The sequence below is a fragment of the Dromaius novaehollandiae genome, chromosome 12 (genome assembly GCF_036370855.1).
Source record: "Dromaius novaehollandiae isolate bDroNov1 chromosome 12, bDroNov1.hap1, whole genome shotgun sequence".
Taxonomy (NCBI): domain Eukaryota; kingdom Metazoa; phylum Chordata; class Aves; order Casuariiformes; family Dromaiidae; genus Dromaius; species Dromaius novaehollandiae.
This window is the reverse complement of record NC_088109.1, coordinates 14,386,683-14,410,679: the sequence shown is the minus strand read 5'-3', so window position 1 is coordinate 14,410,679 and position 23,997 is coordinate 14,386,683. Positions and strand designations below refer to the sequence as shown.

Genomic DNA, 23,997 nt, shown 5'->3' with positions numbered 1-23,997 from the left:
GATGAAGATCTCTAAGGGAGCTGCTGGGGTCCAGATCCCAAGCAATGCTCCAGCACAGCCTTTCAGCATCTTTTCATACTGAAAGGCCATTTTTTAGGCAGCTGCCCAAGGTAGTCACAGTGATGCCTGGAGCTGACACCGAGACAGATTTGACAAATGCAGGGGAGCATGTGTGCATGAGGGAGTGTGGTGTGTTTGGTTTTTGCAGTCGCTGTCCCGTCTGCTGGCTCAGGCTGCAGGTTGAACATCACTTAAAAGCACGCTTCAGAACAATGCTGGGCTCTTCCAGATCCAGCCCAATGAGAGGGGAGCAGAAATTTTGAGGCTGTTAAATGGTGGGGTGACAGCCAAGGGTATTACCTACTGTAGGTGTGTCTGGCTATGAGGTCTCTCCCTGGCTTGCTCTCCTGCACACAGAGGCCAACAGGCACTACTCCAACCCATGCGGCAGTGGCAGACGACAGGAACTGTGCTGCTTCCTGCAAAGTCTGCAGCTGTCCCGTGACTGGCTTGTGCGACTGCGGCCCGTTTGCTGACCAGCTGCCTCACTGAGTTGTCAGAGAGCATGACACTTAAGGAGGCATTAAGCATTAGGGAACATCAGGTATTGCTTCTGCACAAGATCCAAATCACACAAAGCCACTTCTCACACTGCATCCTTTGGCTCTGCTTCCCTTCCCCTGTACTCATACACGCTGCATGCTTCCTCCAGAGCATCATGCTCTCCTTTCAACACAGTAAGTGCAGCATTAGCTTTGCTCCCTTGCTCATTAAAACTCTAAGGGAAGCAAAACCAAACCACGTGCCCCAGTGCTACCTCCTATGCTGGCAAATCTGTGAAGAACATGCAGAAAGAGGCATTTATCTGAGTGGTGGCCACCTAGTTCCTGAGAATACAGAGCGACTCTTTCTTCCCACCTCTGCCCATGTTGGGCTTTGACTTAGACTGAGATTTTGGCTTCCCAGTGAGGGCCACGTGCCCGCAATTGGGAAAAAGAGAACAGAACGGGCCCAGGCAGACTGCAGAGGGGATGCAGGGGGAGGCGGTTCAATCCCTGCTCAGCAGAGCTGTACAGATGATTGCCTTGCTAGAATTACAAGGGGTGCAAATCTGCTAGAGAGACAAAACTGGGCAAGCCACAGCACACCTCCACAGCCAGCTACAAGGCAAAGATCCCGGCATCTGGAGCTAGAGATTGGCATTGGGGAAGGGGGATATGTGCTTACGGCAGCAGCACCGTGTGTTAGGTGCATTTAGCAATATCGTCCTCAAGCCAGGCCTACTGGATGGATTTTACTGTCACGGACAGTCGAGTCTGAAGAAGGAAAAAATTAAAAGAATCATGTAAAACAGAGGGCAATCACAATGTGCTTGTAACTGAACATAAGCCTTGCCCAAAGGCACTGATCTGGACAGGACACAGACAGAGAGCATCCTGACAGTAGTGCAAGCTCTATAGGTAGATGTACAAGACAGAGCAGACTGGTCTGAACTGGACAGCAGAGGCTGGGCATATGGGGTTCAAATCTCCACTGATATCAGGCTTCCCCTTCATCTATGAATGCCCCGGCTCAGGATAGCTCCATTTGCACCAGTTCTCAGCAGCAGTGCAAATCCTGCATTGAAGGCAGGACCAAGGCATGGTCCCGTTCACACCAGGCCTTTCCGGCTACCAGAGCTACTCTGTGAGATGTTCCCTCCCTCTCATACTGCTAATGGTCTTTAAATGCCTTTTAACAAGAAAAAGTTTTGGACATTTGCCCAGCTGTGTCTCAAAGCCTCGATGCAAAAAGTAAAAGCCTCAATGGGAACAGCCTGGCTTGGCCCCACAGAGGTATTTGGGGAGTTAAACTCTTCTTTAGGTACTCAGCTCCAAGCAGGAATAATGGGAATTAAGCACCTAATGCCTTTGTGGTTTCTTGGCTTCTGATAGAAAGTCCTGGAAAGAGAGCTGTGTTTGCCCTGGGATTAAAATGGAGGGTTTGCAGCGCTCTTTGTTCAGATGCTGACAGCAGGCAGCAGCCAAGGAAGAAAATCCAGCACGTAATAAACACCACCATCCCCAGGAGTGTCTGACCTTTCTAGGAAAGGGGCTGCCCAGGTGCTGACTGGCAGAAGACTGGTTTAGCAACTGTTTCTTTTCAGCATCAGTTTCGGGTCCCTCAGCCACTGCATTGAGTGTTCAGTTTCCAGCCTCAAACTTGGCTAATAGTAGCCAGAAGGTCCCGCCTGAAGGACCAGAAGCTGCTTTACTAGAGGCCTTCATTGCAGGATAAATTGGAGTGCTGGTTTTTTTACCAAGGAACAACAGAGAAAGTTGAGCCTCCTTCTCCATTACCCACATGAAAATGCTTGAAAACACTGCATTTGGATGGGTTTTCACTTAAACAAGTTTCACGAATATGCCAACCTTTTGCAGAAAAAACAGAGGGTCTCTGTGGAAAGCCCAAACTGGGTGCAAAATTTTGTTTCCTCTGCTTTCTTCATGAAAATAACAGCTCCCCTATTCCAACTTTTTCCATCAAATGGAGTTTCCCAGTTTGTAGCTATCTCTACTCAGAGACTGGTGGATGACAAACACGCCAAGGCTCACGCAGTGAGATACGCACCATTTCCTTCCTGCCTGGGACTGGCTGCAGGCTAGGCAAGAGGGAGAGAGGCAGGACCCCGCTCAACCAGGAGAAGGGGGCTGGGCTGTGCCCCCGGGCTGCAGCTTCTCCATCAGCCACATACGCTCTTAGTACCCTGCTGGTACTGTCTTACATCCCAGGGAAAAGAAGTCATACCTCTTTTGCCCATGGCTAGTCAAAATACACTAGTTGAGGAAGGAGAAGACCAATGGTATAAAATCCCTTCAGATTTCATTTGGACCTTGGGTGTCCAAGGATAGCATGATTCTAGCCCTGCCCCTAAATCTTTCCCATTCAGAGCTACTCCCTTAAATTCCAGCAGGTAGAAGCAAGGACAAAGCAGAAAGCCCAGGCATAAGATGCTTCCACAGAAAAACAGCCACACTGTGACGCTAGAAGGATGCAGCACCAGCAAAGGCTGGATCCACCTGACAGAACGACCAAGACAACTCTCTCCTGCAGGCACAGAGTTAACTCCCGGGCACACTAAGCCCTGCTCCTTCCCCCCTCCCAAACCTCTCGCACGTATCAGAGATTCACACAGGAAACTATACAAAGCCAAGAAGGACTAAACAGCATTCCTCATGCAAGGCCTGGCCCTCAGGAGCAGATGGACTTCATTACTGCCCCACGTTTCAGCACTGCACTGGGCAGATTACTCTGCCACAACGGGTCACGGCTACAGCATTTCACGCTTTCTTTAAACATGGCAGATCTGAGGGCTTTCCAGCCTGCATTGCACAACGCCTCTGCTGACAAACATCTCTGTACTTTGAGCGCTGCATTTGTGTGCTGGCTCCTGCAAGGTTAGTGACTGCCCCTTGGATTTCACACTGCTGAGAAGGGGAACCTGAGCTGGACAAAATCGACCCACAACAAAAGCAAACTAAACAAAATGAAACCAAATCTCAAGACAACCTTAGAGGGCCTCTTTGATTTCACATCCTTGGCTGTGCTCGCAGAGTTTGCTAGAGCAAAGGCAGCTTAGCCTTCGTTATCTGGAGAGCTGAAGACATGTGTCAGCCAGCTGCAAACATGACCCAGTCTCAAAAAGCCTTTGCTGGCAGAGCTGCGCTCAGGTCCCAAGGGGTGTATCGTACACGGGAAGTGAGAGCCGTGCAACACGCATCCTCCAGGCAGCTTCGGAGATCGTTGCTCTCTTTCGCCAGCAGGCAGCCATTGGCAAGGAAAGGTCAATGCCCCAGTCCCTCCAGCACCATCACGCTGCTGCTCTTGCCACTTGCTCACAGAAACTATGGTGCAATATTTCTCCCTGAACAAGAAACGGGGAAATCCCGTGCCTGCTGCGTCAGTGAGGAACCTGCTACTGACTTTAGTGGTGCCTGGATTTCAGCCTGAAAATGCCTTCAAAAACTGGGGAGGAACTATGATCTAAAATAGGCTCTTTCCTCCATTCTAAGAAAATCCCTAGTTTGAAAAGGTTCAGACAACTACTAGTATCTGTGTACATAAGTAGCTCCATTCAGGCTAGGTCTAGGTGTGTTTGTGGGTTCAGGGACTAGGGCTCTGCGGGACCTCAGTCAAATCATTTACAAACTCTGTGCCCTGAAGGGACAAAGCTTTAGGGACACTGATGAAGCTCACTGTGACAGTTTGCAAAAGCAGCCAGTGATTTTGGATGATCAGAAAACTTGAAAGGCTAGCTTTGTAAAGATCAGCAGGCCCAAATCTCAGAGGCAGAGATCAGTGGGTATTAAAACTACATACCTTTTAAGGCACCTTAAGTTGATAACTGAAAAAAAAAGCAATGTAACAAAATTCAACAGACACCTCAGAAAAGCCTGGCTAGGCTGACAACTGAAGCTGTACAGCCAGTTCACTTCTCGTTGGGTGGGCGATCCCTGGGCTGTTGGCTCTGTATCGGGAGGAGGTGAAAAGCCTCAAATCTCCGCACTTGCAGATGCTCCTGAATTCTGAGTTATTTCATGTCCTACTTCTAATGCCTCTGGCCTATACAGCGTTATCCTGTGAGCATGGACATGTGGGCACTACCTGTGGGTTCCTCTTGCCACATGCTTTGTCACTGGTTTGGCAGGAGGTTGTGACTGCAACCTATGATGTTCAACTGGCATAGCTCAGCCATGAGACTGAGCTCCTTCCCTGGGAACACAAGAGCTTCTCCAGCCTGCTGGCTGTTGAGAGGTTTGGGTGGGCAACAGAAACCATCCCAAAGCTGGCAGGGTGTAGTGGCAATAGTGATCTCTCATAGTTTCCTACATAGTTGCATACCAGTGGTGTGCCTCTGGCACTGCTACATGTCGTCTTCCTCCTGTAACCCCCAGTCCTCATCCCTCAAGCTGGAGAAGCAATATCTCTGCTCCAGAAGAGCTGGAGGGGGCTTTGCTCTGTCAGAGATCAAACCTGCTGATGTGGGAGTGGATCAGGACAGAGAGAGGGGCTTTGCTGCCTCCCCATTTGCAAATCTGTCTGGTTCCTTCTCTGTAGGCTGGAGCAGTATCACAACCTTGGCACTGTTATGATCCTGGTTCTGGTATCTGCTGCTGTGAAGGAGTCAGATCAAAGGCAGGGGAACATCTAACCTGCAAGGCTCCCTGGAAGTCCAATGACTCATGCAGATGTAAAAGAACATGAGAAGTGCAGAAGCCAGCAATAAGCAAGCGCTGCTAAAAAGACTTAAGAAGTAACAGCTGGACCCTGAAGTCAGACAGAATCGGAGCAGAAATAAAGCAACATTTTGAGCTGGAGTTTTTCTTCCTCCCTTCTTACTGAGCAGGTGATTCAGCACTGGACCAAGCTAGAAACAACAGGAAGTGGAGCACTGCCCATCCCTCAGGCTGCCTCTGTGCAAGATCTGCTTTTGTCCCCTGCCACAGTCACCTGTATCAGGCACAAGTCATTGGATTTGATACAGGAAGGACTGGGTGAGAACGTAATAGCCTGCACTCCTACACAGGGATCTTTTGGGGTCAGACTGAAAGATCTCACTGTACTTCCTCGCCTCAAGCACCCAAAGGTGCCTCCTCCTCCAAGCACTTCTGGGATCATCCCCTGGACTGCAAGGGGACTTTTTCTTGAGCAATGTCAGTCAGAGCCTTGAAAAGGGAAAAATTATGTAAAAAGCTTCCTATAGCATGCAATCACCTTTCATTAGGAAATACAGTCTTTTTGGATGGCAGAGCTGCTTACTAACCACTTCGCAGACTGCAAGTTCATGCACACGTCCCTCTGACCCCTGCTAGCAGCTCCAAAATGTCATCCCGCTGGTCAGTACAATTTGCCTACTCAGTCTCCCCTGAAAGACTCACCACTGGGGTGGCCCCACAGCACGTCCAGTTGAGGCTGGCAGACATTGTGGGTGCAGAGAAATACAGGGCCTTGCCATCTTCCACTCACCTCAGCTTTGCCTCCTTCAGATACTCCCCCTTTTCTCTACCCCACACCCATGCTAGCATAGTCATCCCCAAATCTCCTAGTGTTGCTAAAATCCGTATCGTTCTCCTGAGAGCGGCAATAACCAAACCTTTCATGTAGACAAGGGCCAGCAGCCTGCAGCATTTACTGTTGTGCCGGTCTAGACATACTGTGACCGGAGTTAGATGAAACAATGGGCAGAGATTCCCCACTGCTTATTCCCACCTTCTCTATACAGAAAATGTATGGTGTGCAAAAGTCAGCGTAGCCACTGCTAACAATTACACAGTCCCCAGAAGAGGCAGCAGGGAGAAATCAGCTCAGAAGATCGATGACTGATGCTGAGGCCAGGCTGGATCTCCTGGATTGCTGTGGGCTGACACCAGTGCAACCAAGTCCCTGAGGGACTGAGTCTTCTGAGGGAACACGTAACTACAGGCACCAAGCTGAGATCTCCTAAGGTTTGATAACGAGCTGAGCGTATCTGCTCACAAGTCCAGATGCAGGAGGGACTGGAGATGCTGAAAGATCACTGCTCCAGTCAGACCTTTAACTATTCACCAAGTCAGTGTTTGTAAACTCTACCTGACAGCATGCTTGGCACATGTTTAATGACTTCTTGCAATGCAGCTACCTTGCCTTCAGCCATGTGTCTGTGAGCCTGCAGTAAGATAGCTGAAGGCTGATAGGACAAACAGGTCACCACAGACCCAAAGTGAAGAGGAGACAGTCCATGCGCTGAAGCTGCACCTCATGGCTGGGGAGAACAGGCTGCACTGCGTGTGTTACTGGGGAGCACAGCCCCCGGTAAAGCCAGACCTGACAAGGAAAGCTAAAGTAAAGTATGAAGTCAGTGCACGCTTGAGCACACAAATCCACATGTGGATGCTTTCCCTCAAGGAGCAATGAGATATGTCTCACCTTTCCTGAGTGCCAGTGAGGTTGGCAAATCCACCCAGGCCCGCTTCTGCCTCTGGTAGGTACAATGGAGCATTCTGCCATTGACTTCAGTACAAACGAATTCAGCCCAGCACCAAAATAAGTAACTCATCAGCTATTTAGGAACTGAGTTATTTCAGCACGCACTGGTGTGTGGGTGTTCCCATCGCAGAACAAGAAAGCCTTATTTCAATACAGCCATTGAGTTCGGCGCAGTCCGCTTCGCACAACTGTACTGACACAGTTAAAAGTGGGAACTGCACAGGAAGGAGTTAATTTCTGCTCCTGTGCCCAGTTAGATGAACCCTTAGTGGTTTCCTAATTAAAATGGGCTTGTTTATTTTGTCTTTCCTCCCATATTGTATGCACTGATTCCTGGACAGGATGGCTGAATTTTCAGTAAGTTACTCTAACCAGACCAAGGGTGGCCCAAGAAAGGCAACCTGCAGAATCTTGCAGGAGAGGGAAAAAGGATCTGACTGCTCCAGAGGGGACCTGTAGCACTGCTGCTTTTTTCTAGCATTTTTTTCATTAGTATACAGAAACCAAATGACACCAGACAAGTAGAACTCCAGAAAACCTCAAGGCAACCATCACTTTAAAGACGACACTTCTGTCTGCAAATTGTTTGGCTATTATTTTAACTAGTAACTACTAAAATTCAAGTAATTGGTCTCAGTTTGTTTTCCCTTGAGCTAAATGAAAAAGAAGCAGTTTTCAGCTTGCTTCTTTTCTGTATTTGATAATGATCTCTGCAAAGTGCCTTTCTTCTGCTATGGTGAATATTTCACTGAGCTAAAGAGGAGACAAAATACTGCAAATTGAAAAATACTACAGGAAAGAAATAGCATAAATATGGAAGCTGGACATAGGGAGGCAACTACGTATATGTCTAGAAAACAACCAGACTTTAGACAACATGAATATCACTTTAATCTATTTCTTTTGTCAACCATAAGGAGCAAACCTGCAGTTAGTGTTTACCATTCTCACCAATGGGCTTTCCCTGCGAGTAGGAGAAAGATAGCACTAGTTTACACCAGTTCAGGATCAGTACTCCAGACGTACGACCAGCTACTGAACCTTTTGAAAATGACACTTGTCCCATATTAAGGGAAGAGATTTGCAGACTGCTAAGGGTTTTGCATTTCCAAAAAACTCACCTGATCAGCCTGTGGCCAGCACCTCTCACGGCAGAGTTCCAGATCTGAAACCCCCTCAAGCCACACTGAGATGCCATCACCATTACTGTCACCTGGTTTGCCCTGACCTGGTGAGAACTCTACCTGGAACTATGCTGAGATCACGCATGGGATTAAACTCAAGCAAGCACAGAAATGTCTGCTGACTCAGACACACAGAAGTCTTCTTTTAAAAACCAGGAAGCCCTGAAATGAGCTGGATTTTCCAAATACTACAAAGGGAACCCAATGTAAAATGCAGTCCTCTCTCTGTTAGGAGCCATGGATATTTAAGATGATTCAATGCTGTACTTCTTACTGAATATTCCCAACATTAAGATAAGTTGGCATATACTTGTGTGAAAAACAAAGGTCTTAAAGAATAAAATACTGATTGCAGTCTTCTGGGATTACTGAATGCATTTGATAAACTTCACATGCTATTCTAGCAATAACAAATGCTCACGCAACCCTAATTCCTTTTCAGTCTTAGATTATTCAGACAACAAGTTAAGCCTTTTTTAGTTTTAGGAAAAAAACATTAAAGTGATGGAACAGTCCCTATAAAAAGGAAAATTGCATTTCCATGCTGATAAAATTCCACTGACATTTCAGTCAAATCGGTCTTTTGAATTTTTAGGTCTAACTTTAAAGGCCCCATTGATGGATTGCTGCTGTAATCAGAACTCATTAGTACATTGTTAAAACTACAGCAATTACTCAATAACATCTCTTAGGAAATAGGAGCTAGTTTACAAAGAAGAGCAGAAATCAGGCAAGAAAATAAATAACCCTTCCAGTACAAAACAGATTATATTTTGTTATTCTGTTATTACTGAATCATTCTCAGCGTGGAAAATATTTCTAAGAGCAGACACCAAAGATGTCCCTTGAGCAATTCAGCCAGATTCCCCAGGACTTTTAGTGACTGCGGGTGTGAAACAGGCACTTCTTGCAGAACAGAGCAACTCCTCTATCTTTTCTAGCCACAGCACAGACTCAGAAGGATTTCACTGAAGTCCTGCGTGCCGGTTTTACACAGTTTCATGCCTTGATTTCGCTGAACACAAGGACACTCCTGAAAGGGACAGGTCAGCCAAAATAAGTTTGCTCTAAAATAAAGCATGGATTTCATTACAAAACAACAGCATTGTTACGCTAAGCTAAGCACACATTACACCCGATCACAAAAGTGAAGTTAAATGGTGTCAGCTGAGAAATATGTAACCTCCAAGAAAGTTCGCCGGTTCACCCTAACTTAAACTTTAGTGGATCGGCGCTGGCTTAAGCTCGGCCCCTCTGGACGGGACTGGCTCTCAGCGACACCGAAGTGGTCTGAACTAGCAGGGGACTGATCCCGAAGCCCAGACCCGAACCCGCTGCATGGCTCCGCACGCCGGACGCTGCCCCCAGGATCCGACCCACGGAGCTGCCGCACCGGGGACCCCGGGGAGGTGGATGGGGCCCTTCCCCGGCGCGGGGGGGGCATCCCGAGAGTGCAGAGCCCCTCGCCAAAGCAGAGGCGCAACCTGCGCGGATGCCCCGGCAAAGCACCCGCAAACGCAGCACACACCGAGCAGTCAGGGCGCGGAGGGACCCCCGCGGGGGCGGGTAACCCACCTGGGCTGAGGCTGCTCTGGAAGTAGAAAACGACCAGGAGCAAAGACCCGAGGCAGGCGGCCAGCACCACCCGCGGCGCCCGGCTCCGCCGCATCCTCCGCCGCGGCTCCGCGGCGCAGCGCGCCCGCGGCCAGGGCCCGCCGAGCGGCTCCCGCTCCGCGCCGGGCGCGCTGCCCCGGGCGCCGCGGCCGGGGCCGCCCCGCTCCGCTCCGCCCCGCTCCGCGGCCGGGCCGGGCCGCCCCGCTCCGCTCCGCCCCGCTCCGCGGCCGGGGCCGCCCCGCTCGGCCGGCGGCGGCAGGAAGTGGGAGCCGGGCGGCGCGGAGCGGCGGGGGTCGCTCAGCCCAGGGCAGCGCAGCTTGGCCGCCCGCAGCGCCGCGGCTTTCGCTCCGCGCCCGGCGGCCGCCGCTCGGCTCCCCCCATCCGGCGCCGAGTGCCCGGGACGGGGCCGGCGCCGGCGTGCACGGGCCTGTTGCAATCCGGAGCAACTGCAGGAAGAGGAGCGGGAGCGGTGCCGCGGGTGGCAGCAGCCCCGGGGTGGGGGGAAGCGTGTTCCCGCAGCGGGGCTGCTGGTCTGGCTCGCCGCGTACTCGTCGGCCGCCTTCCCCCTTCCTGCCCGCCGGGCGAGGCCGCGGCGGTGGGCTTCAACAGCAAAGGGCGGGGGGGGCGGTGGGCTTCAACAGCAAAGGGCGGGGGGGGCGCTTGGCTCTCCCGGCTCCGCTGCCTGCTCCCCCGTCAGGAATCAGCTCCCCCCCCCAAATCGCAGAAGTGTTTCCGCTCCCTGCCAATGCTAAAAAATACGTATTTCCCTACAAAAACTTGTGTGGTGAGTTTAAAATTCCTCGCAGGGAAGAAAGAGTTACTGATGTGCTGGCAAGGTCTGAGAGTTTTCTGATGACGTTTCTCAGCACATTCGATACTTCATAAGCATCACAAAGTTTTGTGGCCTTAAAATATACCTCCTTTTTGGCTAAACTCTGCCCCCACAGACTTTAACTGAAAGCAATAATGTTTCTGAGTAACATTAATTCAAGCAATAAAGTTATATAGAAGGGGGACATAATTTTCTACTAATCTCTGTACGTTTTCTGAAGGCAAGAGTGCAAAGCTCTCTTACCACGTCCTCTAACCTCCAGGCTCTGTAATTGCGGTCAAAGCAAACTCTGAGCTTCTGTTTCTCCTGTTTCTGTTCTGAAATGGCAGCAATACTATTGACACACCTCTGTAAAACACTTCAAGACCTACTCAAAGACCACTTGCCAAATCAGAAAACCAGACTGAAAGCTGGATTCCCACTGACAACAGTCAACCACTGCTTCTCTCCCCATCTGCTAAATACTTAGCTTTAAGAACAAGAGGACAGCTGAAGGAAGAGCCTTGGAGAATGGCAAAGAAAACCTGGATGTGTGGGCATGATGGACTTGGTTCTGCCCTCCTTTAGGGCAGGGCAAACCAGGCGGAGATACTCGTTGCAGAGAAGGAAGCTGGAATGCAACGAGAGCCAAAGCAAGCCTGCAAGCCACGCTGAGCTACCACCACTGAGCAACACAGCTCTTTAAACTCCCTGTTGGGTAGCCTAGAGAGGGGCAATAGAAATGAGCCTGCAACTGAGACCCTAATACATCTCCACTTCCTTGCAAGGACACACCAGTGATTGCAGTAAGTGGTTAGGAAGACAACCTCAGGTCCTGACCCCTGCGCCTGTCAGACATGTTCAGGGAAGGGGCTGTAGCCCCTGCCACTGGGGACTGAGACAGAGTGCTTGGGGAAGGTGGGGGGTGGCTGGGAGGATCCCTGCAGATGCAGGCTGCTCTCTGCAAGTAATGCAGCGCTTGGTCCACTCAGCAAGTTTGCAAAGAGCAGGAATCTGCCTTACATGTAAGGACAGGCTGAGAGACCCCAGGGACAGAGGGGCTGGCTGAATCCCAGTTATGGGGGAGGGATTTGTGCGTGTGAACACATTTTGATATGTGCTTACAGGCATTACCTTTGTAATGGGGATGGACTACAAAGGGAGACACCCCCCCCCCCCCCCATATTTTTGTTTCTGAAGAGGCCTCCTGCAACCTCACAGGGGAATGGAAAAGACAGGATTTTTGCTAGCATTAGAAGAAGGTGCCACAGCGGTTCCCTGTGTGCCTACTATAGCCGAAAGGATGTCTGGAGCTGCCATCCTTGAACCTCTCAGGGGAATGGAGTGAGGTTCAGAGACCGAAGGTGCTTCTGGATTGTGCAGTGAAATCCCCTCATCTCTTTAACACAATTTCTCTGGGTTCAGCAGGGGAAATAAAAACTGTATCAAGTCAAATTTCATCCACAGTTGGGCACTGACTTAAAAGAAATTAAAATAAAAAAGTCAGAAAACTTGAAACTCTGACATGGACCTGTTGAGTCCTGCTGACTCCTGTCTATATTTCATGTCCAGAGGGCAGGGCACAGGCCTGTTTGTGATCATATTAGCATATGTGAGACTGGTCTTGCACAGCCCCAGGTGAATGTACTGTTCAGATCCTCAGGGCTGGATGAGGTAAGGGAAAGTATACTGTTAAGACTGAAGATACCTCTTTAGACTCAATTAAAAACATGATCGCCTCCAATGAGTAAGTGCCTTTTTTAGAAGAACAAACACGTTTCAAGAGGAAACACGAACATTTTGACAAGAGCTGCCTGGTGGTAATGGCACCAGCCCTCAGGATGTCAGGGCCTTGCCGTTGCCTATTTCTGTGTATCTGAGAAACACCTCTGGTCCCGCATGCTAACGTCTAGTACCATCCCACTTTCCCTATAGCCCTGCCATACAGAAGAGAAAGAGTGACCACAGCCCATGGGGCAGACAGTGGTGGTTGGTGCCTACCTGAGAAGGAAGGTCCAGAGTGTGTGTTCCAGGGAGGGATGTCTCCGGGAAGATGGCGCTCTCTGTCTTCTCCTCATTGTGCTGATTTTTAATAATGAAGTTCCTGTTTCTCCATCAGGCCTGTCTCCTCTCCAAGAGCCACAGCTTCTGCTTGGCAGTGATGAGCCTGGTTTGCCTGAGAAGTCACCTGAGAGGCCACCTGAGAAGCCTGTAAGGGCAGAGAACAGAGCCCAAGCTCTCAGACTCCAAAATTATTACCCCAAGCACTGATCTGTGCCCATTTCTAAGACAGACATGGTCAGATTCTCTGTGCATTGGAAGAGCCCTCCCTAAGCCACACTAGTAACTGGAGAACAACGGAGGCATGAAGCACACACCAAAATATGGCTTCTCAACAGAAATGAATACGTCGGTTTTCAGCAGACATACACAAGGCCTAGTGTTCTCTTAGACACTAACCTGCCACTTTGCTCCTTCTGTGCCAGGCTAGGAACTCCCTGGGGCAAGAGCCACCCTGCTCCATATTTACACATTACTTAGCACTGTGGGGGTCGGATCATGGCTAGAGCTAATCATCACTGTAAAGGCAGTATTGATGACCAAGAATAACAGTCAAGAGCTACTGATAACACAGTAAGGAGGAAAATTATCTGTTACCACCTCAGCCTAGAACTACATCTGATCTGTAAGTGAAGAGACCTTGCTTTTTGTCTGCAGAAAGATGCTGTGCCTTTGGTATGCACTGCATGCTTGATTTCCTCTCTGCTCATTAGCAATGCTCATTACTATCTTCTCTGCAGGTTTCTCCCAAATGCCTTGCTGTTTGCCAGGACCTTGGTGCCACTGAGTGAGATTAACCCCAGGCTTTGGTCACGCTATCATGTTGAATAGAAATTAAACAGCTGCTAGTTTCAGCCGGAAACTGATGCACCTGTAAAACCCCCCTCCCCAAGCCCTGGTTTCCCAGCTCTTGTGGAGAGGAGCCCTTCTAGGGGGTATTTTGCTTTTGCACCCAGGTATTTAATTCCGCAGCATGAATGCCACGGAGATAGTTTACCCTGGCCTCATGCTGCCTTCATCTGCTGGTGGCCAGGCACTGCTGCACACCACAGCCCCCAGATCTCACCAAGCCAGCAAGGGCTTGGGCAGGTGTGTAGGGAATTGCACTGATGCAGAGCAGGCGTTCTTCAGAGACTAGCATCTGCACATTTACTCACGGAGAAGCATTAGATGTCATCCTGCCTCCAGGATTTCTACAGGCCCCAATGTGTCCCGTTACTCAATGCCTTGGTGACTGCATTTCATGACATCACTGCAGTGTGTCAGCTGAGAGGGACCTTGCAAGGCCCCAACCCATCCCCTACTTGAGCAGAAGTGGATCTAGCTCATTCTGAGAATTTCCCAAAGATGAACACCCCACGATCTCACTAAGCAATCCCTTCCAAGCTTCACTAACGCTGGAGAGTTTTTCCTACAGTCTTATCTAGACCATCCTTGCCACGACTGGGACCCACTACATTTTGTCCTGAAAGACAAGTTGGGGGGCCTAGTTCTGTCACGTGTGTGTGTTAGCCAGGAAAAGCCAATTCTGCTAATATCATCAATGGGAATGCTTGCTTTCTCAAGCAGTGCATTGATTTTCCAGCACCTCATATAGTCCTTTTTGTCTGCAGAATGTGGATTTTCAAATACTATCCCATCAAAACACTGGTGTTTATGCCCACTTTGCACCTATTTACAACAGCCATAGTTCAAAGCAGCAGAGAATCATGCTGGGGTGGACTCTTCATCATTAAATGCTGTAGTAAATGTTTGCAGGCTCAACGTAGAATAGAAACAGGTTGGACAAAAGGTAAAATTTGCACTAAGTACAGGTTGCTTCTGAAGAGATAACTGGAGAGCTACAAGTACCTATAATGCAGGCTTGGTTATCTTTTAAATCTGCAGCCAGATTTTGCCGCTTGTTCATACAAAGTAACACTGATGCCCTGAGAAATCTCCTTTATCTTAAGGGGACTGGGCAGGGAGTGAGCAACACATCCTAAAGACACTGCACCCTGAGGAATCCCACTGATTTGGTGAGTATGACAGCATGTATTGCCTACAGTTAAGCAGGCTCATACACCTTGTCAGAAAAAAACCCACTAAGTATTAGGATAGTGCAAGTAGTGTCTGGTCCTGAGAGTTAATATTGTAACCTAGTAATTTCAAAGCTTGCTGACCTTTCTGTTTCTAAACAAAATGCTAATTACTTCCCAGAGATTCTGTTGCAATTATCTCTTAGGAAATCATCCTGGAGACAAGGAAACTAAAAATTGGGCTCTTGATTCCCCTCAGTGAAACACTGGCTTCTGTCAAAATAGATTTCAAGAAATCATTCATTTAACTTCCTTGCTGCCACAACTAAAAAATAAAAATAAAAGCAGCAGCTGCTTTCTTTTAAAAGCACCAGCGGTGATGGGACCAAACCAAATTACAAGCTCTAAGGACTACTCACTGCCTGCAATGCTTACAGCTGCTGAAAATACCGTTTTTATGATGGAAACTCCCATCAACCATTCTACTCAGTGGTGGCAACTAGGGACTGTGTTTGCCTTTTGTACCAGGCATTTATATTTCATTAGTTTATACAGTGTTACAGGCTGGGAGCTTGTTCTCTGCTGATGTCTGATTTAGAGGTTTACAAGCAGAAGGATGTGATTTACAGATACACCATGGAAAGCCAATTGCCCTCGATCTTAGCACAGCGTTGGGAACTGCAGTTACTTCCGACGGCAGGAGCAACAAACCTGTCAAATCTCCTGCTAGGAGCATGAGACTCATGCAGCCCGCTTTGGTTTTGTGCTCTGCTGTTTCTTGCACATTTACAGCCGAATGCCATAGCCTCTCTCCTTGCTGCCCAGTGCACCAGCTGAAACTGGTGCGATCCTTTCACTGCTACGTGTGGGGTCACAAAGTCAAAGGGATGCTATTAGGTTGCACCACTGCAGAGATGGGGGTCACCTAAAGGTCCTTCTGTCCAGAGGAACCCTGTAAGGTCCTGTAGCAAGCTACCAATATGGTCCTGCCCACCATATATCAGATGCCACACACAGCAGGCAAGTCAATGCACGGCATCTTTCCCTTTGGAAGGAAACACACTTCAGAGGAAGGAGATGGAGAGAAGTAGTTTTTCTGTTTTATCATATAGATTTCTGGTGAGCACAGAGCAGCAAGGTTTTGCTCTGAGAAGGGACAGACACTCTGTGCTCTTTCTTACACTTTGGCTTTGATAGCTGTGAAAGAGGAGTCTTAACGCTCCAAGCACAAACAGGTCTTGCCAGAAAAAGATAATCCCCGTTAATCTGTGTTTCAGGTTTCTCTCTGGAGGTGGGGATTGGCCTCGGTCATTCCTTAAGATGTTTTCTTCTCCAAGGAAGAACCATATCTGCAACATAATGACTGCTCTGAAGGGAAGGAATGGTGAAAACTCCTGAGACAGAGTCCATAGGGTTTTACCCTGACTCACAAATACCTAACTCATTCTGAGTACATTGTCAGATTTTACCTATGACCCACAACTGCCTTCTCTTCCAGGTTTCAGTGGATTAGTGGCCACTGAAACAGGACCCTCATCCACTGTTTAGCAAAAGTCTTCTCTGTTCTGTGTCGTGTTGTACAGCACAATCTTGTGCTGCAACTCCCAACAAATAACACTGAATGCTATTGTGTGGGAAAAGAAATACAAATATTTCTATATTTGCATATGCAAATACCTCAGGGCAGGATGGATTCTCAGGGGCCCAGGCCTGTAATTTTTCAGACAGACAGAAAACCCTGACTGCAGCATATGCCTTGCCACATCACATCACAGGGCGGCATAGCGATGTTGAAGTCCCTGGGGGGTTGCAAGTACTGTCTTACCACCTGAGGACTGAATTAAAAACAAATCATGGCCAGCCTTCTCCAAAGAAAACAAGACGTTTTTCACGATACCCAGATCTACCGTATCCACACTCCTCTAACATATGCCGAGACTGGGACATACCTTCACTGTGACAGCTGTGCAGGTTCGGGCATCTCCAGCCTCAGCTGCAGCAGAGCTGTCTTCCTCCAAGCCTGCCCTTCAGGCATGTTTCTATGATGGCCCTCTCTGTTGTCTGAGGCCACACAGTTGGACAAAGCATCCCTGTCCATTTGGGAAGTCCACAAAAGTTTTTCTGTTTGTGTAGTGGTGTTCAGTGAAGCTGATGGTTTCCAACCAAACATAACAGTACATAAGAAGGCAGCAGAATATCGGTGAACAAACTGCCATGCTGTTGGATAGCTGAGGTGAGTGGTCACCATTCCCAGCCTTGTGCTTCTTCCACTTGCAGCCAGGTTATCTGGTATCCAGTGTCTCTTCTGAACTTTTGGAAACTGGAAGATTCAGTGCTGCCATTCATGCCACTGGTTCAATCAATCTGACACAGTATAGCAGGAGCAAAACCCTGAAGTTCCTCATGTGGCCACAAAACATGGTTTAGAGATGTGTACAGAAGAAGTAATGACACAGCCTGACAGCAAGTGTTGTTATGAGAGCAAAGGAAAGGACACAGCCAGGTATGAACATGCCATCACATGTAGCATAAAGTGCCTCTATTCCCTCTCCCTTTCTCTTCCCTCCCCCTGCCTCCCCCCCCCCCCAAAAAAAAAGGGTCAAATATTTGGGTTACAGGTAATTTTGCTGTTCTTGCTCTACTCTGTTCTATCCAGTTGTGTCCCTGTGGCTCGACAGAAGTCCTAAGAAGTGGGGTCCTCAAATTCTTGACTTCTCCTTACATACCTGGATCCTGCTACCCTCACACAGGTGTCTCCTATGACTTTTGTGCAAGCCTCTTTACTGGCCACATGTGAGCAGGATCGTCACCAACTGCAAGGCTGCGAGAGAACGAGTTCTTTTGTCAATGTGATGTTTCCCCCCATGGAAATAGCTGGTATCAGACTGGTGAATAGAGATGCCACATGCACACCAGCATGTTTTGACTTGATAGTCTGGTGACATTAGTGCTGGAGAGCATCCATGTAAACAACGGCCAGGCAGCCTGCCTCTGGGAGCTACTGTTAGCTTCTAGGAAACCAGAGCATGCACAGAAATATCTTTTGAGTATCGTAGCATCACAAACAAGATATCCAAGGTACTGAAGCCAAGGAACAGGCAGGGAAAGAGTTGCCAGCTTCTGTTACACTGATGAACATCCTTTAAAAACAGTAAAAGCCACACGAACACACCACTGAATTCCCTTTCATTGCACTCATCGCTGTAACATCCCAGTGCCTTCCAGTTGTGCACCAAGAAGTGACTAACATCTGTCCAAAGTTTGTTTTAAAACCCCTATGCAAAACAGTTGCCTATTGTACACACTCTTTACTCAGTGGGGTGGTGAAGAGAACCATTTTCATTGGCATGCACGCAGAAATGCCTATTTTACAGGCACACTATCAAGAATACAGTTTTCATTTGAAGTGGAAGATGGGGGAGGCTTGTGACAGCTTTCATCTCCTGTGGAGACTACTCGCCTAATCCTGTCCTTGTTGCCTAAGAAAGCCTTTTCAAAGACAGAAACCCCTTGGATGGCATAGGAAAATGCTAAGGAAGTGAAGAGGTTTATTTGGTGTGGTGGCTAGCTCTTAAATACTTTGTACAGCATCTAGACCCAACGAGCTGAACATTATTATCTGCTTTTCTAAAGCTTTTCTGGAAAAGGAAGAAACTAGCCTGCAACCTGGTTTCCTACAGTCTGCAAGTTTGGGGAAAGAGGGTGGTGGTGGGGGGCTGTCTTATTGGGTAACACCAACCCTCATAGTAATTTGTGGCCTTCTAAAGGTGTTTGGAAGGCCAGTTTGGCCATTAGCAAAGAGCAAGTTCCTCACTTCTGCTCTAGAGCATCTGCCCCCATCCTTCCAGACACACTTTCCCTCATCGGCAGGAGCCTGAGGAGGGGCAGCTCCGAGACCCTCTCCTGGGTCTTTTCCTGCAGTCCTCAATCTATTAAGCATCTCTGGGCGTTTAGGTCCTATTGGACCTGCATAGCAGTGACAGATGAGATGGGCACAAGACCTGCCCGAAGTGCTGACCTGCTACCCTGGTTCCAGCATGTTAGAGCAAGATAATTCTGTCCCTGGAGCATGGATATGGTTTGCACTCAGAAGGTCCCCAAAATGGGGAGAGGGGGGCTTGCAGATGCCATCTGGAGATCTGTCCGTATTACAGAGCAATTGAAGGACTGTGCTTTTTAAACCATTTGGTTGAAGCTGCTGATAACTAAGAGGGAGGGAGTGTTTACCCACACAAGCATGGCTCCTTTGCCAATGTATTTGCAAGCCCAGAACTGTTAGTTTGAAGCCTATAATAAAGCTAGATCTTTGGCTGCTGTCAGCATTTGCTCAGAGACTACTCATTTTCAGCCCAAATGAGGAGCCAGTCCAGGAAGTCTATATACATACATTTAATAAAAGGAAGTTTGCTAGCAGCATGTCTTTATACCTTCACAGAAGGTATAAAACAGATTATTCTAAGATGGGCTTTATTTGCTTGGAAGTATGTAACTCAATAGCACAGATAAACCTGGTATCTTAAGAGAAAAGTGGGTAGCAAAGACTGCTCAAAGCTTTCTGTGAAAAGTCCTCTTTTCTGGACTTCAGTGAACTTTACCTAAGTTAACTTGTTCATGACTTGAAGCCCAAGGCCAAATGATTTGGTCTTGTGATCTTCACTTCTCAGCCAGCCAGGAGCTAAGGGGAGAGACCGTAGTTTAAGCAGCTCAGCCAGAAAGTCCCTTTTCTTAGCATAGTGCCAATGAGCACAAGATTGTGATTGGGAGTGTTTCATCCTCCAACTTCCTCGATCTGAGCAAAGGCAAATCTGTCCTTGAGAAGAGTGTGAGTGGGTATAATCTTGCGAGAAGTGCTCATGGCCAAATGAAGCAGCTCCTTATTCTAGCGGGGCATTGTGTGCTGGAGGGTGCTCTGCTCCCTGCAGCTTTCACTTTGCTGCTATTATGCACACATCCATCTGAAGCGGCTTTGAATACAAAGGGAAGAGAAAAAACAACACACGCAGGCCAAAGCCAAACAGTCTGACCCTGTAAATAACGACATAAATCACCATCAGTGGTCAGCAGTGCTATAAAAGTCTTGCCAACCACAGAATGAGCATGCCGAGAAAGTTCCTTTTCTGCTTATAACCTTGTGTTATAGGCAGGGATGTATGTCCTTGTCCCTCTGTCATCAGGGAAACTTGGGTAGGTCTTTTAATGGGATTGTGGAAGGCATTTGCAGCATGAAGCTGCTCTTCGGGATGGGATAAGGGGACTTATTTTGTGCCTCAGAACTGTTGTAGACTGAGCCACCCTGCCAGTCATGCAGTACCCTACACTTTAGTATGCAGTTGTATATTGTATGGTTTGGTTACAAAGCGCTACCTACCTCTTTCCAGGGCCAGCTGAGCATGACCCTTCTCCCCTTAGCACCTTGAGTCCCTGACAGCATATCCAGAGCATCCAGAAATACTGACATCGCTGAGACTCCCTACAACAAAGCAGCCTGAGCCTGGAGGAAAAGGAGAATGAAATAAGACAACAAAATTGAGCAACATTTTCAAAGGAACCTACATCACTTAAGTACTGTCATAACTCACCACATTTAGATGAGTCTTCAGGTTCCTAAATGCCTTTGGTACTACTGAAACATTCCCTCAGGCTAAAAACAGAATCTCTTGTTTACTGGAGGGGCGTACTATTAAAATCATCAGCATCTAAATACTTCTCGTGAGGCTGTACCCTGCGTGTACTGTCACATTGAAGTCAAACACAGGTTTGTTACTGCAATTTTTGGCACAAAGGACTAATTTCGTGTGCCTAGACATGGCAGGGCTGGTCAAATCCAACCTAAACAGCTTCTAATTCATGGAAACCCTGGCTGAAAAAATCATATAAATATTGTCTAACAATCTTCCATGACTCGCTGTGTGCTTTCACTATTCCAGGAAGCCTGAGATACTATTTTTATTTAGACTAAAAATAATAGAGGCTTTCCTTCAACCCTCTGGGTGCCCTAATTGAATTATGTCTATATTAGTAAACGTCAGCACTGCTGAAATCAGGCAGCCGCTTACCCATAATGTCCAGGAGGCATATCTAGGAGGCATGAAGTCCGCCTCCTCCAGAAACTCTATCCAGAGGTGTCTTTTGCAAAAAGTTTAATCCTGGAAAGTTACCAAATCAAGTTAGTTTCAATTATGGAGAAAAGAAAGCATGTTCCAAGGCTCTGAGCCATCTCTGAGAAAGCCCAGCCAGCGGGTTCTTCTCTTTTATAAAGAAATCTTTCAAGAAAGGACTCTGGTGCAGTGTTTGCACAGTCCATAGCACACGGGAGAGGGACAGGGCATTGAACAGGCAACTGGGGCTCCTATTACTACCCCAGTAAATTCAGGGGAAACAGCCCAAGTACTTTTATAGACTTCAGCCCAAATAACTTAGACCAAAGTTTTGTAGGTAATGTCTTGGCCTCTCCTTGCAGATATTGACCACTGAGAGCTGACTTCAAATTTCTGTATCACGTGCTCCCAGAAACATGGTCTGTGAGTCCTAGGCTTAGTTTCCAAATGCTTTCAGATGCAATCCAAGGAGAACACACCTGTTCCTGCTACCATGGGTAATGCCTGAGGAGGAACCAGTGTGACCTACAAGGCAACCTCCTGTTTAGGTGTCAAATAGTCAGGCTGGCTGAGTTACTGCGTGTTCTCGGCATAGCCAGACTTGCTCTCAGAACATTTAGCTTGTAATGTTAGGACTGCTGAAAATGTTAAAGAGCAGTCTGACTGCGACCCAATCTATATATTGATGATGTCTAACATGTACTTTTAAAGCAGTTGCTATATTTCCAGCTGGCTGGAATGAGCTATGCTCTACCCTTTTCAGTGTAGCTAAAATCCATAGAAACACCTTCTCTACCTGACCTTCTCTCAAGTTTGCTGTCAGTGAGGGGGAGAGAGAAAAAGCTGACTCTGTTCTACAGAAGTTCTCAGTAATACTGTGATTTCAGCAAAGCCAGAGAGAATTCAAATGCCTCTCTCAGCTGAGGAAGAAAGCACAGTTGTGTGCCCTCCCCAAAGCTTCTTCTCAACTAACAGTGCAGCCAGTATTATTGAAAAAAATTTAGGAAAAAAAAAGCAGCAAACAGCAGATTTTTTTTTGCTATGATTTCTGTCGTTAAAGCTACAGCTAAGAGCAGAGCAGCACTTTACATCAGAAACTGAATGTGCTACTTTATAGAGGTTTGAGTCAGTGAATTGGGCAGCCTTAGAGAGAAATTGGTTTGTAAACCTCAGAAATGGATTTAAACAAAACATAATTATCTCTTTCAATGTGAGCATGTTCTTTTCTCAGAAAACACCAGCAGGAGAACAGAGTACAAGATAGCTCAGGCATATGTTGCCATACGTTTAAAACCTAAAGCAATAAGAACTGCGCTGAAGCTTGCTCTGTTCTACTTCTGTTTGGCATCCTGTAGTTAATGGAGTGAAGGAGCTCAAACAAAGTGCTTCAGTCAGCCTCTCTCTCTGTAGTTCATGCCCTGAAATGCCCCTGCCCAACAAATCAGTACTGCAGTCCTCTATTCCTTCAGAGCATTCTCCCACACGAGATGGGGGAGAAAAGCCACCCCAATCCTCCCAGTTTTGTCAGAGGAAGACTAGGAACATCTAATAACTAATGAGGGAATACAAGACTGCAGCTCAAATTGCAGGGGTGGCAGAGCAGTACATGCTCTGAACAAAATGTGAAAGAGTGCACTACTGCAACATGGCCCTCATCCAAGCTTGTATGGTATATGGAGGCCAAGGCGCCCCTCATTCAGAGGTCGCCTTTGAATCGCGAAGCTGTGTAGATCCTGTGCCCGCTGCTGTGCCCGCTGCTGTGCCCCAGTCCTGTGCTGAACAGGGATCAAATCCCTCTGGGCCAAAAGCACCAGGCTCACGCAACTTTTTAATGATGCCCACAAACCACGTGGAAAAGCTTTGTGCTGTCCTGCAAAGAAGCTATAACTCAGCAGTGAAATAATCAATGAAAGGGAATCATGATTATACATTATCTAGAAATATAGCTGGCCAGGAATACAAACTCTTGTTCCATGCAAGGAAAATACTAGGAATTGGGGAAAAAATGTAACAAAGCCTGTGTTATTCTGACAGTTAATATTCCTCCATACTGCAGTGCAGTATATATGCCTTTACTGTCCTCTCTTATTCATCTTAGCTTTATTTCCTCTGCTAGTTGATCTGTAGCCAACCAAACTATTCTTGCAGAGCCCAGTGGAGGTTCATGGTGCTAAACCAGCCAACTCTTCATTCAAGGCTAATGCTGACTTTCCTCTCAAGATTTCCAAAGCTTGACAAAGCGGGCATGATTCCATGGATCTCGTGAGCCACTGTTTGGCCGTACAGGAAGGTAAAGTTATACAGTTGCTACAGTTTTAGCTAAAGAAGGGATATACTTTACTAGTTTACATTTTTCCATCAAAATCTTTACTGGACTGTGCAGGAGCCAAGGAAAGAAAACCACTCTCAGCTGAAGTGTCTAAAATACATTCCACAATTAGTCAGGACTACTGCACATTAGAGAGTAACCTAATCCTAAATTCCAGCCTTTGTGACTAATGACACAGAACAAAATCTTTCTTTCCAGCACAGTGTCTTAAATGTCTGTCCTGAATTAAGAGAAGTCTGATCTTCAACTGCATATCAACATTTGCAGAAGTGGCAATGAAATCTGAAAAATTACTATGAGAAGATTATCAAGGAAAAGGAAAACTCATAGCAACATGACACCACTTAGTGCACTTCATTAATGTGTTAAGTAACAGCTGAATAGAATAAGAAGGTGTAACAGCTGAGTGCACCATTAGACTGTGCATAAACACATGGCCGTGTTAAAGGTATTGGTTTTGCTGCAAAAGAGAAGTGGAGATATTTCTATATGGACTTAGCCAACAAAACTTTCCATCCACTCCAGCTTTTGAAATAATTAATCTCATGGAAACCAGAGTGGGAAATCCTGCTGGGGAACCAAATGCTTTAAAAGCAGTACTTTGGTAGAAGATGTAATAGCAGTGAAAATAAATGCACCTGACTTTCTGGGCTGCACTCAGAGAAAGCTCCCTATGGTTTCAGTGGCAGATGTGAATACCTCTGCTCTCCAGTATCAAGCCTTTTCTTGCCAACTTTAAATCATATTAGGTGCAAAATAAGGGGAAAAATATTTCCTTACCTAGCATCAAAGATCTGTTTTTCTCCTTGTCAAAAAAAAGCTCTTCCACCCAACCTGCCCTCAAGAAAGTTAGTTGCAAAAACAGTCAACAATTTTT

At 47.5% G+C, this 23,997-nt stretch overlaps 1 protein-coding gene across 3 annotated transcripts in view; it reads right to left on the bottom strand.

Annotated features, from left to right (window-relative positions):
• Positions 1-20,182, bottom strand: part of CHST13 (carbohydrate sulfotransferase 13) — a 49,063-nt gene extending 28,881 nt beyond the window's left edge. Inside the window, exons 1-3 of one of the 3 annotated variants that reach the window (XM_064518987.1) lie at positions 20,062-20,182; positions 16,643-17,150; positions 12,616-12,823 (exon numbers count right to left, since the gene is read on the bottom strand). Coding sequence is in view for 1 of the 3 variants with exons in the window: in XM_026093148.2 (XP_025948933.2) it covers positions 9,765-9,858 (94 nt within the window). In the remaining 2 variants the exon portion in view is untranslated. Of the gene's footprint in view, positions 1-9,764; positions 10,391-12,615; positions 12,824-16,642; positions 17,177-20,061 lie in introns of those variants that run through there. The other 2 variants (XM_064518988.1, XM_026093148.2) reach the window with 2 other exon arrangements.
• Positions 20,183-23,997: the final 3,815 nt, after the last annotated feature.